Genomic DNA, 11,370 nt, shown 5'->3' with positions numbered 1-11,370 from the left:
CCCTCCCCCCCCCCAGAGACTTACCAGCTGGATGCAGATTTCCATGCTGCCTGGCTGCATATCAGCAATTGAATTGGTACTGGCCAATATGACCAATAAATATGGTCAATAATCAGTCATCGGTATCGGCCCAAAAAATCTTTATTGGTGCATCATTAAAAAGCATGTTATTTCATTTGGCCATACATTTTATATTAAAAAAAAAAAATGCTGTAAACGGCTTAAAAGTACCATATTTATTTGAATACAAGATGATCCTGAATATAAGACAACCCAATAACAGATTCTATATATGGAAATTTTATAAATTTGTTATAATTTTCCGGGTATAGAATATAATTATTGGAGGTTTGCCTTAAATTTATCCTCCTTCCACTGCTGTAGAAAAGAAGATAATTCGGGGAGGGGAGTCAGGTAGCCCCCTTGCCTTCTACCAGCCCCTTCCTTCCATCCCTTTATTGTCAGAACCTGCTGTCCCTGGGCCCATGGAAGTGAGGGGCGAATTTAAAAACACTGATTTTGAAATGAATGCGCCTGTAATAATTTGGTTCTTCCAGAATTGATGAAGTTCCTTTTTTTTTGGAAACTTGTACAAGTTTTAGTGCAGGTACTCTATAGACACCACATTAAGCAGCACATTTGTACTTATTTATATATAGTACGGGTGATGCATGATAGTAGTTCAAAGCCAAAAGGCTCATAATTTACCATATAATTCATTGGACTGGGACCCAGCAGAGTCAACAGCATTCCAGCCATGGTGACCCCACAGCTCAGCACTACTTAGTATGTGTGTGTACTCCAGAAACCCCCTTCAAAGGATCCATGTGCTAATTTGCCACTCATTACTAGAACCAGGTGTTCTCATCATGAATCCTGGGATCCTGCCAAAATGTATATGCAGATGAAGTGCAGGGCACTGTGGTCTGGTTCTACCTCATGGAGGGCCAGGCCACACTAAAAATAAGCAACAGGCTGAGAAAGGGGGTGACAGAGATTCTGGCTGAACTGTTTGGGGCCCTGTTTGGTCATGTTTGCCAGACATTTAAGGCTGGTGAAGAAACAGGAATTATTGGAAATAAAAATGAAAGTTACAGGGAGTGAAAAGGAAGTCGAAATGTATTCATTGTAGTGGCTCACCATGACTTAAAGAGTCAGTGCTGAGGGGGACAGAGTGCAATGGGCAGTATCATATATCTTATTCAGATGAGCTGTACTAACCTATCTTTGTGGTAAGTTCCTATCAGCATCTCAGCCTTTTGGCTAAGATAAATTATTTTTGGCATCAAGGGAGGATGTCATGGCTGGCTTTGGCCCTCCTGGTGCCAGCCTGGTATTGTAGTACCTCCAGACTTGGTACCAATTCCCTGTGGAGGGAACACCTGCCCTTTTTGTCCTTTATAAAAAGTTTCCCTTCAGTATGTTTGCCCAATATGGGCCATGCTCAGTTTTGGCTGCCTTTAATCAGCTTCATAGTTGGCATCTGTTACTGATCATATGCTGCTTGTGGTAGCAGTTTTAATGATAGACTATGTATTTAATGAGGTTTCCTTATATGTGAATGTAAGGTGAGGAACTATTTTTTTCCTAGAGGTGCACCGATATATTGGTCCATATCATATCTGCACGGATAAAAGGAACATTGAAATGATCAGCAATTGGCTTTTTGGGGGTGATGTGAACAATAATGTCACCAATAAATGCCATGTGCATGTATGCAGCTGCAGATCGCACGTGGCCAGGAATGCATCTCCGCAGCTTGGAGAGCAGTGTCTGGCCAATAAGTCTATGGTGGGGAAGGGGCATGGGGGAGGGAAGAGGCATGGGGGTGCAGTTCAAAGCCCCCATGGTGAGGGTGGGACTGGGACAGGGGCAGGTGCTGCCCAGCTAGAACAAGATGCAGCATGGGGCAGAGCCATGGGCTGCTTGTCTGGGGGCTGCAAGGGCCAGGGAGGGGAGTAGCTCCTGTCACTGCATACACCCCCAGGGGATGAGGGTGGGATGCATTCTACAGGTGCAGAGCTGGGGGCTGTGCTAGCCTCTTCCTGGAAGGGGGGTGGGCCTGGCCTGTGTTTAGGACAGGCGGGGGCAGGGCAGGTGGCAGCAGCACTGGGAGAGGGGCTCCAGGGGGGGCTATTGTGAATTTTAGGGTGGCTGCAGCCCCCACTGTGGCCTCCCTTTCCCAGTGCCGCCACTGCCTGCCCCAAGCACAGCCCCAGCCCAGCCTTCCCACTGGGAAGAGGTTGATGCAGCCTGCCCTTGCCTTGTGCACAAATCCAAGGGGGACATACACCCCATGCTTCCCCGGGGGGTGCGTGCAGCAATGAGAGCCACCCGCGCCCCACAGATGAGCTGCCCATGGCTCTTCTTTGCCCCGGCTGGGCAGCCCCTGCCCCAGCCTCACTCCCTCCCTCACTGTGGGGGCCTTGATCAGCACCCCCATGCCCCCCCCCCCCAACTTACCAGCCAGACGCTGTTCATCAAGCTGCAGGGCTGCATATTAGGGTTGTGCAAAGCTTCAGTCTCCGATTTGATTTGGTGAAGATTTGACCCCATTTGGTGGCCAACTCTCTGAATCCAAATCAAAGCAAAGGACCCTTTAATCTCTGTGAATCAATTCAGAACCCTCCGAATCAATTCGGAGAGATTCAGAAAGATTCGGCAATTGGACATAAACATGGCTTTAAATATTTTTTCTACATACTTCTAAGTACCAGGCGGCTCGTGAATGCTGAGATTCTGGGGTGCATGGAGTGTCCCACAGAAGCATGGGGGGCTCCCCAATGTGCTTGGCAGCAGATCCTGAAGTGGGCCAGAAGCACTTCTGGTCCACTTCTGGGTATGTTGGAGAAAGTGCGAGAGGCCTCCCCTCCCCCCCCACCTCTGTCTCAGCAACTGGTGCCTCCTGGGTCTGGGGGGGCACTTGGGGTCCCCCTGTGGCTGATCACAGAGACAGGGGGTATGGGAGGGGCCCCCTGCATGCTCCCCAGCGGACCCGGAAGTGGACTGGAAATACTTCTGAATTCACTGCTGAGCACACAGGAAGGCCGCTCCATCCGTGGTACGCTCCATCTGCCCCAGCATTGCAGCATTCACAAGTCAGGCCAGGTACCTCAGGGTATGTAGAAAAAACATTTAAAGCTGCGTCTATGTCCGAATCGCAGATTCTCTGAATCAGCATCGAATCTTCAGATTTGGATTAGGCTGAATTGAATAGGGGACAGTGATTTGAATCAACAAATTGAATCACTGTCCCCAACTTAGGCCGAATCCAAATCGAATAGGGCCTGTTTCGCACACCCCTACTGCATATCAGCAATTGGATATGGCTGGTTAACAATTGGCCATCAGTATTGGCCCAAAAAATCAGTATTGGTGTGCCCCTATTTTTTCCCCATGCTGACGGTGGGGGAGAACACACCTCATCTTATATTCAAGTATATATGGTAGTACTTTTTCTTTCAACTGGACCACAACTGGAGAACAGAAATTCAAGAACTGAGGGGATTAACTTTTTTTGGTTTAGGGAGAAGTATAACTTGCATGCACAAACTATGTACTTCATATAAAAATTCATATACAACTTATTTTAACACTGGCATTTTGTATCACTTTTCCCAAGATACATTTTTTGATGCTGTATTCAACAGCTGATCTTACATGATTAAAATGCTGTTTGGTTTCTTCTAATAATCATCCCTTGAGAAGTAACAGTTATGCTTCCAAAGAAATCCAGGCTAGTAATTGCTTGATTTTTAGCTAATAACATACAGCTGATATTTCACTGACTTATAACTGTTTTCAAAGTGTTCCGAGTCTCGGGGTGAGTTTTATTTGTTGCAAAACACTGGAGAGTTTTGATGCAAATATTTATGCATTTGTTTTCTTTCAAACAAACTAGAAAGTATTTGTGGGTTGTGGAAGAATGAATCATTACTTTTAAAAAAGCTGATCAACAGCTTTTATTCCCAATGTAAGAACTGGTCTGATGTGGAAAATTATTTGTCATACAGCGTGTCAGAATCATTCTGGTGTTTAGTAAAGCAATGAGCTATACAGCCAATAAACAAGAATAAAGAAATAAGCTGAAACCTATCATTTATTTGGCTAACACATGTTTCCTGCTATATCAAAAGAATGCTTAAAAGATGGATCACTGAGTATTTTAAGAACCTATAAATAATAGTTTAAATCAGTATTTTTTAATTGCAGAGAAGTTTGAGAAAACTCTCCAATCTGTATTTTCTCCCTCAGGTTCTCAAACCATTAGATGTGAAAACAAAGTTCTACAATGCTGAGGTAAGTACTAAACTTGTTAAATTTTAACATACAGTAAGTAGTATTTAAGCTGAATAGGAAACCCCCCCACTAAAAATATAGTATGCTAAGAATGAGAGATTCTAGGTATATTAAGCTGCTTAATTTATGAAAATATTATTTATTTGCTTTGCTTTTCAAATAAAACTAGATATCAGAAGTCTAGTTCATACTAGGGAGGGGAGAAACTGGATTTGAAGGCTGACATCTTTAGGTTTTATTCCATCTAACTGAAATTTTTTCTGCTGCTTTCTTTTGAATTTTAATTGCTAGAGTCATTTCTTAGATTTCTTTTTTGTAGTAAATATTCTGAATGTGATTGGGAGACCACTGTTAAATTGTCCAGAAGAAGGTTAATTGCAGTCAATTTTTAAGTACTTATTTGCCACGCTTCCAAAACATTTGGTTTTGGTTTAGCGAGAACGTAGCTCCTTTATTAAGTAATTTGATTTCTTATGTTTGTCATTAATATTATGTTTACATAAAAGCCACTTCAAAGATGGAAGGCAGTTATGATTATGAGGGTGGTTAAGCACTCAAACAAGCTACCTAGAGAAGTTGTGGACCCTCCATCCCTGAAAATGTTCAAGAGCAGGTTAGAGAAACAACTGTGATGGTTGTCAGGGATGATCCTGCCTTGAGTAGGTGGCTAGACTGCATAACCTCATGAGGTCCCTTCCAGCCCTACTTTCCTATGATCATATAAATTCATATAATTGGATATTATATCTACTGGGGATTTTCAACAGCTGATCTTACATGATTACAATGCTGTTTGGTTTCTTCTACTGGGGATTTTCAAGAGGAAGCTGGATAAACATTGGTTGGGAATGATTTAGGAGTAACTTCGTGCAAAGGGTTGGACCAGATGACCCTGAAAGCCCCTTCCAATTATATGGAATGAGGAAATTTGGGTTCTCTTCTAAGCTGTACTATTTACATGCTGTGAGATGTTAGGCAAGTCATTTAATTTTCTGTGCTTCATTTTCCCAGTCTGTTATTTGATCGTACTCTGATACTTAATACTATCCACAGAAGTGCTGTACAAATTGATTGATGCTTGTAAAAGTAATTCATTATTTTCAGTTGCAAGTTGGGCATTTTAAATGAGTAACTTTGAAATGTAATTTGACTGGAAACATCCAACTAATGTGCTCCTCTAGTTGGATAGGGGTCATTGAAAGAAACTGCAAAATAATAAAATTGAAAGTATTTTACTTACCTCAAAACTTCAGCATAGGGTGGAAGATGGGAGGAATAAGATCTAATGTGTGGGAAGAAAGGGAATGAAAATAGTCAATAGTTTCCCTGCATGGATTAACACATGCATTCCTAAATATTCATGTGTTGTTCTGTGAATAAAGTTGTCCTTAGAGAACTGAATTATTTCCAGAACATTTCCACTTATTCTAATTACTTGCATGCATTAATGGCACCTCAGAGGCTCATGCACAAGCAGGGCTGTATAAGGCATTGTACGTAGAATACAAAATAGTCCTTGCCTTAAAGAGTTGATAGATTTAAATAAACAAGTCAGATAAAGGGCGAGAGAAGGGCAGGGTTATTCCTCCTTTGCAGATGGGAACATGAGACGTAAAGAGTGTCATGCCTGATGTCATACAGAAAGTCTTTATGAACATTTTCCCTCCATTCCAAATGAATTCAATGCATTAACTGCTAGGTTGTTACTAGGAATAAACTACAGGAAGTAGTATGAGGAAGTTGAATGTGATGGACCAACAAAAGTTAAATGCTTTCCTCAAATATCATCTGACTTAAGTTTTATCTAATCTTGCAAACGTCAGTCCTTTTAACCTTTCAAGCAGTGCAATCTATCATATTAAAACATGAGGGAGTGGAATTAATTGTTTAGTAAAACTGGCATTGTCTGCCAATTTCCAGTAACAGGAGTACTTAAACGTATACTATAGCAAGGTAAAATATTAGTGCCACTAGTAAAATGGAATTTAATGGGCACCTTTATAGGGGACAAAATAAATGCTTCCCTTTTCTACCATGGATTATAATATTGCTTCAGTAGTTGTTCCATCTGGAAAGATAATGAGACTGTGGATCTCTGAAGGCAAAAGTATTATCATCCCCTTACCTCTGTGAAATATCCTCTCAACTCTGTGAAATGTCATTAAGAATGGAAACCTGACTCTTTTTTAGCAGAAACTTTTTTAAAGAGCAAGTTAATGTTTTGTGAATTGCTAGAAAGCAAAGAAGTCTTAAATTTTAAACCCTCGGGACAATTTTAGATGGGAACAATTAATTCTATGAGGTATTTATAAGCCACAGAGGGCATAGGTTTGTCATGAAAAATATCAAATTACCATGGCAGGCAAGGTTCTTTGAGTAGATGTGATATCTTTTGTTAGACCAACTAAGTAGTTGGAAGAAAGTTCTTACCAAGCTTTCGGATGCAGTCACCCTTTTTCAGGCATAGAGAGTACTTTAGCTTCTCTCATTTCTTGGAGTCTCAGACCAGCAGAGACTCCCTTTGCCTGCAGAAGGGTGACTGCACCTGAAAGCTTGCTAAGAACTTTTTTCTACTCAGTTGGAAAAAAGATACCACATCTGTTCAAAGAACCTTGCCTGCCTATGTTCGTAGACCAACACAGCTACCAGCAAAAGCCCCTCAAACTACCATGGATAATTTTACAAAACTAATAGTTCTGTATCACCCACTTGCCTAAAGGAGGAGGAAAATATTAAAGGGTTCCTCTCCTATCCAGTCCACTATTATACATCTTATCCATCCATCGGTTGTAGCAAAGGGTAGTCCAGAGGGTGTACTATTTGAGCTGGTGAATGTTTGCAAAGCTGTTTTAATTGCATCATCTTCTTTTTGTCTGGGAACATATACAGCTGGTATTATCTTTAGTATCTGATCATGTTGCTGATTTAATTTTGAATTATTTCAGAAAGAAAAAATGTGACTAAATAGTCTATTCTTTGGTTAGAAGTTGTGTGATATTATATTGTCAGTATTATCACAAGAATGAAATTGTCAATGTTATGAAAGGAAATAATTCTGGGGAAGAGAAAGCTACAAATAAGGTATCTTGTATGTATATAACTTCAAGTAAATAAATCGTGTAAAGGGTGACTAGCCTGCTCATCTGTTGCTAAGATTACTGCAGTGGGATGGCCTCTACTTCCAAGGTCTCACTAAGAAAATGGATTGCAACTCTTCAGTATAAAGATACAAAATATTTTCTAAATGTAAATGTAGTAGTAAAAAATCAACTCTTGTTGATGCTTGTATTGTAATAGCACGTGAAGGTCCCAAATTAGGACAGCCACCAAGATTGGCACAGGGCTACTTAAAAACATAGGAGGCCTAGTCCCTGCCTGTCAGGCTTGAAATTTTAGGGTCTGAACCCACACCCAATGATGTCAATAGAAAGGCTTTCATTGAGAGCCTTATAAAGTCCTGATCAAGGAAAATACCACTATCACACTCTGGCATAACTAGTTACATGGTTGGCCCCTAAGAGAAAAGTATGTAATTACAACTGATCTTTTTCAAAGTGCCTCTTCTGGTAAGAGGCTTTTCCTGGAAACATTGTGGCCTGTTTTGCAGTCAGCTGATGGCAGGCAGTGAATTTTTGTCCTAGGCTTTTACCAGATGAACAGGTCTTCATTCTTCTAGTAAGACCATCAGCCATCTCAAACAGAACTCTCTGTACTGATTTATATCTTAAGTAGATTTGGGTCCCGTTCAAGAACTAGTTGCATCTTAATTCTTTTACTTTTCCCTCCATACCTGATCTGTAGCTTACTCACTTGAGTCTTTATTGAACATCAAGCAGGCATAAAAAAATTGAAGCATAATAAAAAACAATACTAGTAAGCAGTTTGACAATATTGGTTATACTTTATTAGAAATATAGTTGTCACGTGTCTTTTTATTTACATTCCTCTCTTACTAATGCTGTCTCATTTGGAAAGTGCAAAAAAATGCAAAAGTGCATTTTGTTTGAAAGTTATCCTCCTTTTTCTTTAACATTTAACCCTAATTTCTCTAATGTGTTCTTTTTTATTTTCCCATTAGAGTGACCTCAGTTCTGTGGTAATTTTTATTTATTTTTCTAAATATGTATGCTTTTTTAAATGTCTCTTCATCTCTGTGCCTGTTATTAACATTTTTTTATTTTAAAACCATAAATGATAACGCAATGTTTGTTCTGCCTATCATTAACTGATATTTTTTCACATCCATACTTCTTTACATATATATCTATCTATATATATACACACAGCTATATTTAATTCTTTAAAGCAGTTAGCTCTTTCTTTAATACCCATTGTTGAAACTAGAATTAGAGGAGACCTTATTTGTGATGGTCAGTTTACAAAAATGTCTAGGTGTCTAGTAGAATTATGATTGTATTTATCATATTTTTTAACAAAACTAAACATTTCTAATGGGCAGCTCTTATGTTTGGAGAAACTGAGCTAAAGAGTTGAAGTTTTCTCTTTTGGGAGAATACCACTTGTTTGTATGTAGATCTTGGAAGTGGTTGATTTATAATCACAAATTATCCATTTACTTAATCTTTAAAAAATCCGTTAGTCTCTGGCTGGTGGAGACGGTGGGTTTGAGGAGAGAGCACAAAACAGAACTTGCCCTCTTTTATGCTAGCTAAACTATGCTTTGACACTTTTGATTGCATGCGTTGGTGATTTAGTATGGTATTTCTGTAATATGCTTTCACTTTAAGGTTTAAGACATGCACTGTGTTTAGGAGCTTATAAAATATTCATCTGTTTTAAAGTCTTTTTAACTTTATTTTAAAAGTCTTGGGCTTACTATAAAACTAACTTGCTTTTTCATTGTGCTGCTAATTTATCTTTTTCCCTTCAACTTAGCTCCTTCTAAATTTCTGCTGGTGGTTGTGGCATTAAAAAAATCTCTGGTTTAAATTTGGGTAAATGAAGATTGTAAGCAATGGATTTATGGGATAAAGAAATACATTTTTTTCATTAATTAGTTTCCAACAGTATCAATTTTAAGCCAGTTCACAGGATTACTTAGATAATGGACATAACTGCTAAGTCAACACATGCTACTGTATTTATTCACATGTCACCTGCACCATTTCCCTGCAAACTAGCCACCCGTAGTTGGGGAGCATCTTTTAAGCAACAAAACTGATTCTCGCACTGAAATAAAGGCAAAAGGATGCTGGAGTGGCAGCACGGGGTTGTACTCAGCATCAGCTCAGCCAGGGCTGAATGCTTTAGCCACATGGAGCAGAGTCTCCTTGTCAGCATCACTTCCCCTTTCCTTCTCTTCCCTTCCCCCTGCTGTAGGGACAACAGCTACAGATTTAACCCTCTCACAGCTGCTGCCAAGTTGGCAGTTGTTGGCTGACCTCAGTAGGGAGAAGTGGTAGTAATGCTGACACCAGTGTGTGACAAAAAAAACTGGAAAAATCCTTCCCCCCCTTCATTCTGCCTTCCCAGAAAAAAGTGTATGACATGGGGCATGTGATATGCTAATAAATGTGCTGTATTTTGAGTGCAGAATTTTACTTGAGCATATCTTACTTTTTCCCACATGTTCTAGAAAGATCCAAGACCTGTGGTACTTGCCCCAGCCCAGCTTCTGCTTACATCAATAATTCGCATTGATTTTAGCTGGTCACCTAATTACAAAAATGAGTTACTTATTGGTGCTCCAGACATTGTATCTAGTAAAGTGAGCTTTCCAGGAGTTGTTTAATGCTGAGATTTTTAGAACTCCAAGATAGCTTCATCTGTCTGGGATTCTACAGGATGTGTAAGATGAACATGACCCATGGTTCCTTACTTTCTCAGATGAAACATGAATCCTGCCTTTCCTGATGACAGGATACCTCCCTGTGAACTCGCACAGTTCAAGCTATGTGTATAGACAGATCTAGGATTTTGAAAAGGGGGATATGGTAGCAGCAACTAGCACTTGAGGGATGTTTGCACTCCCTCTGCACCAGCCCCTTTGTACCACCACCTGGGTGGGCAGACCTCGCTATAGGACTTTCTGAAGTCTCTGAATCAGGTAAGAATCCACCACCCTGCTGCTCATGGCGCACTCCCTTCCCCTTCATGCTCAGTGGTACCTCTCCTCCCCTTCTCTATGCCTCTGGCCACAGGAAGGAGAGACCCACCTGCCACTGCTGTCCCAACTGGAGAGCAGCTGTGCAAGGAACTCGGCTAGGATAGGGACAGCAGTGGTAGCAGACAGCTTCCCCTTCCTGCACCTGCTCCTAGGCTGGTGGGAAACACTTAAGAAGGATGGGCAGGAAGGGGGAACCTGCCTGCTGCTACTGTCCCCAGCTGAACTCAGTTTCCCATGCAGCCTCTCCCCACAGCCTCAGCTGGAGCAAGGCAGTAGTGGCTCTGGGGCTTTTCCACCCTTGACACAGCTGAGCACAGCAGCAATGGTGAGTGGGCCGCCTCTTCTGCATCCAGAAGCATAAATAGGCAGAAGGAGGGGAAGTGCAGCTGCGGGGGAAGGAGGTTTTGGGGGTGGTCTGTACCTGCTTCAGGGACTGAAGTCCTTGGCTGTTGCTTCTGCAGTGTGGTCTGGACTCTGCAGAGGAGCCAGAGCCACTAAGCTACACTGTGGAAAGGAGGATATCACCAAGCCACTGCAGTCCCCTCTGGATCCACTCCAACTATGTGCAGCTCATTTTCCTGAACAAGTTCACACATGCCAACCTCAAATTAAGTTCACTGATATCTTGCATTTTTCATGGAATGCTTTGGTGCTAGAGCACCAATGAAAACAATAAATTTGCACAATGTTAGCAACCGTAGCATGATGCAGTTTATCAAGAAAGAAGACTGGATTGCTTTGTGGCTAGCACAACTCAAAGTAGTTATGCAAATTCATGACATCTTTCTTACTGAATTTCATTGCAATAAATAAATTTGAGTGAATATTCTTAATTATATTTGTTTGTTCTACCTAGCTTGTCCCACCAGTAATCTTGCATGGCATGTCCTTTAATGTGCATTGCAATTTGCTAATCTTTACTTAACTTGGATAGAACTTGGGCT

General features: G+C 41.0%; 1 protein-coding gene and 3 long non-coding RNA genes across 7 annotated transcripts in view; 1 reads left to right on the top strand and 3 right to left on the bottom strand.

Moving 5' to 3' along the window:
• LOC109297769 overlaps positions 1–1,317 on the bottom strand; it is a 12,464-nt gene extending 11,147 nt beyond the window's left edge. The window contains exon 1 of the long non-coding RNA XR_002097408.1: positions 1,096–1,317. This is a non-coding gene — a long non-coding RNA (uncharacterized LOC109297769). The remainder of the gene's footprint in view (positions 1–1,095) is intronic.
• Positions 1–11,370, bottom strand: part of LOC109297768 — a 240,968-nt gene that overhangs the window by 84,021 nt on the left and 145,577 nt on the right. The window lies entirely within an intron of this gene.
• Positions 1–11,370, top strand: part of TRAPPC13 (trafficking protein particle complex 13) — a 46,528-nt gene that overhangs the window by 21,175 nt on the left and 13,983 nt on the right. For 2 of the 4 annotated variants that reach the window (XM_019517784.1, XM_019517783.1), the window contains exons 7-8: positions 4,255–4,299; positions 8,378–8,395. In XM_019517784.1, the coding sequence (XP_019373329.1) occupies positions 4,255–4,299; positions 8,378–8,395 (63 nt within the window). The remainder of the gene's footprint in view (positions 1–4,254; positions 4,300–8,377; positions 8,396–11,370) is intronic. The other 2 variants (XM_019517787.1, XM_019517785.1) reach the window with 1 other exon arrangement.
• The window catches only part of LOC109297767, a 6,022-nt gene continuing 5,095 nt past the window's right edge, over positions 10,444–11,370 (bottom strand). Inside the window, exon 2 of the long non-coding RNA XR_002097406.1 lies at positions 10,444–11,368. This is a non-coding gene — a long non-coding RNA (uncharacterized LOC109297767). The remainder of the gene's footprint in view (positions 11,369–11,370) is intronic.

This window comes from Gavialis gangeticus, unplaced genomic scaffold (genome assembly GCF_001723915.1).
Source record: "Gavialis gangeticus isolate Ggan-Ray unplaced genomic scaffold, GavGan_comp1, whole genome shotgun sequence".
Classification (NCBI taxonomy): domain Eukaryota; kingdom Metazoa; phylum Chordata; order Crocodylia; family Gavialidae; genus Gavialis; species Gavialis gangeticus.
This window is presented reverse-complemented; position numbering and strand designations above follow the sequence as displayed.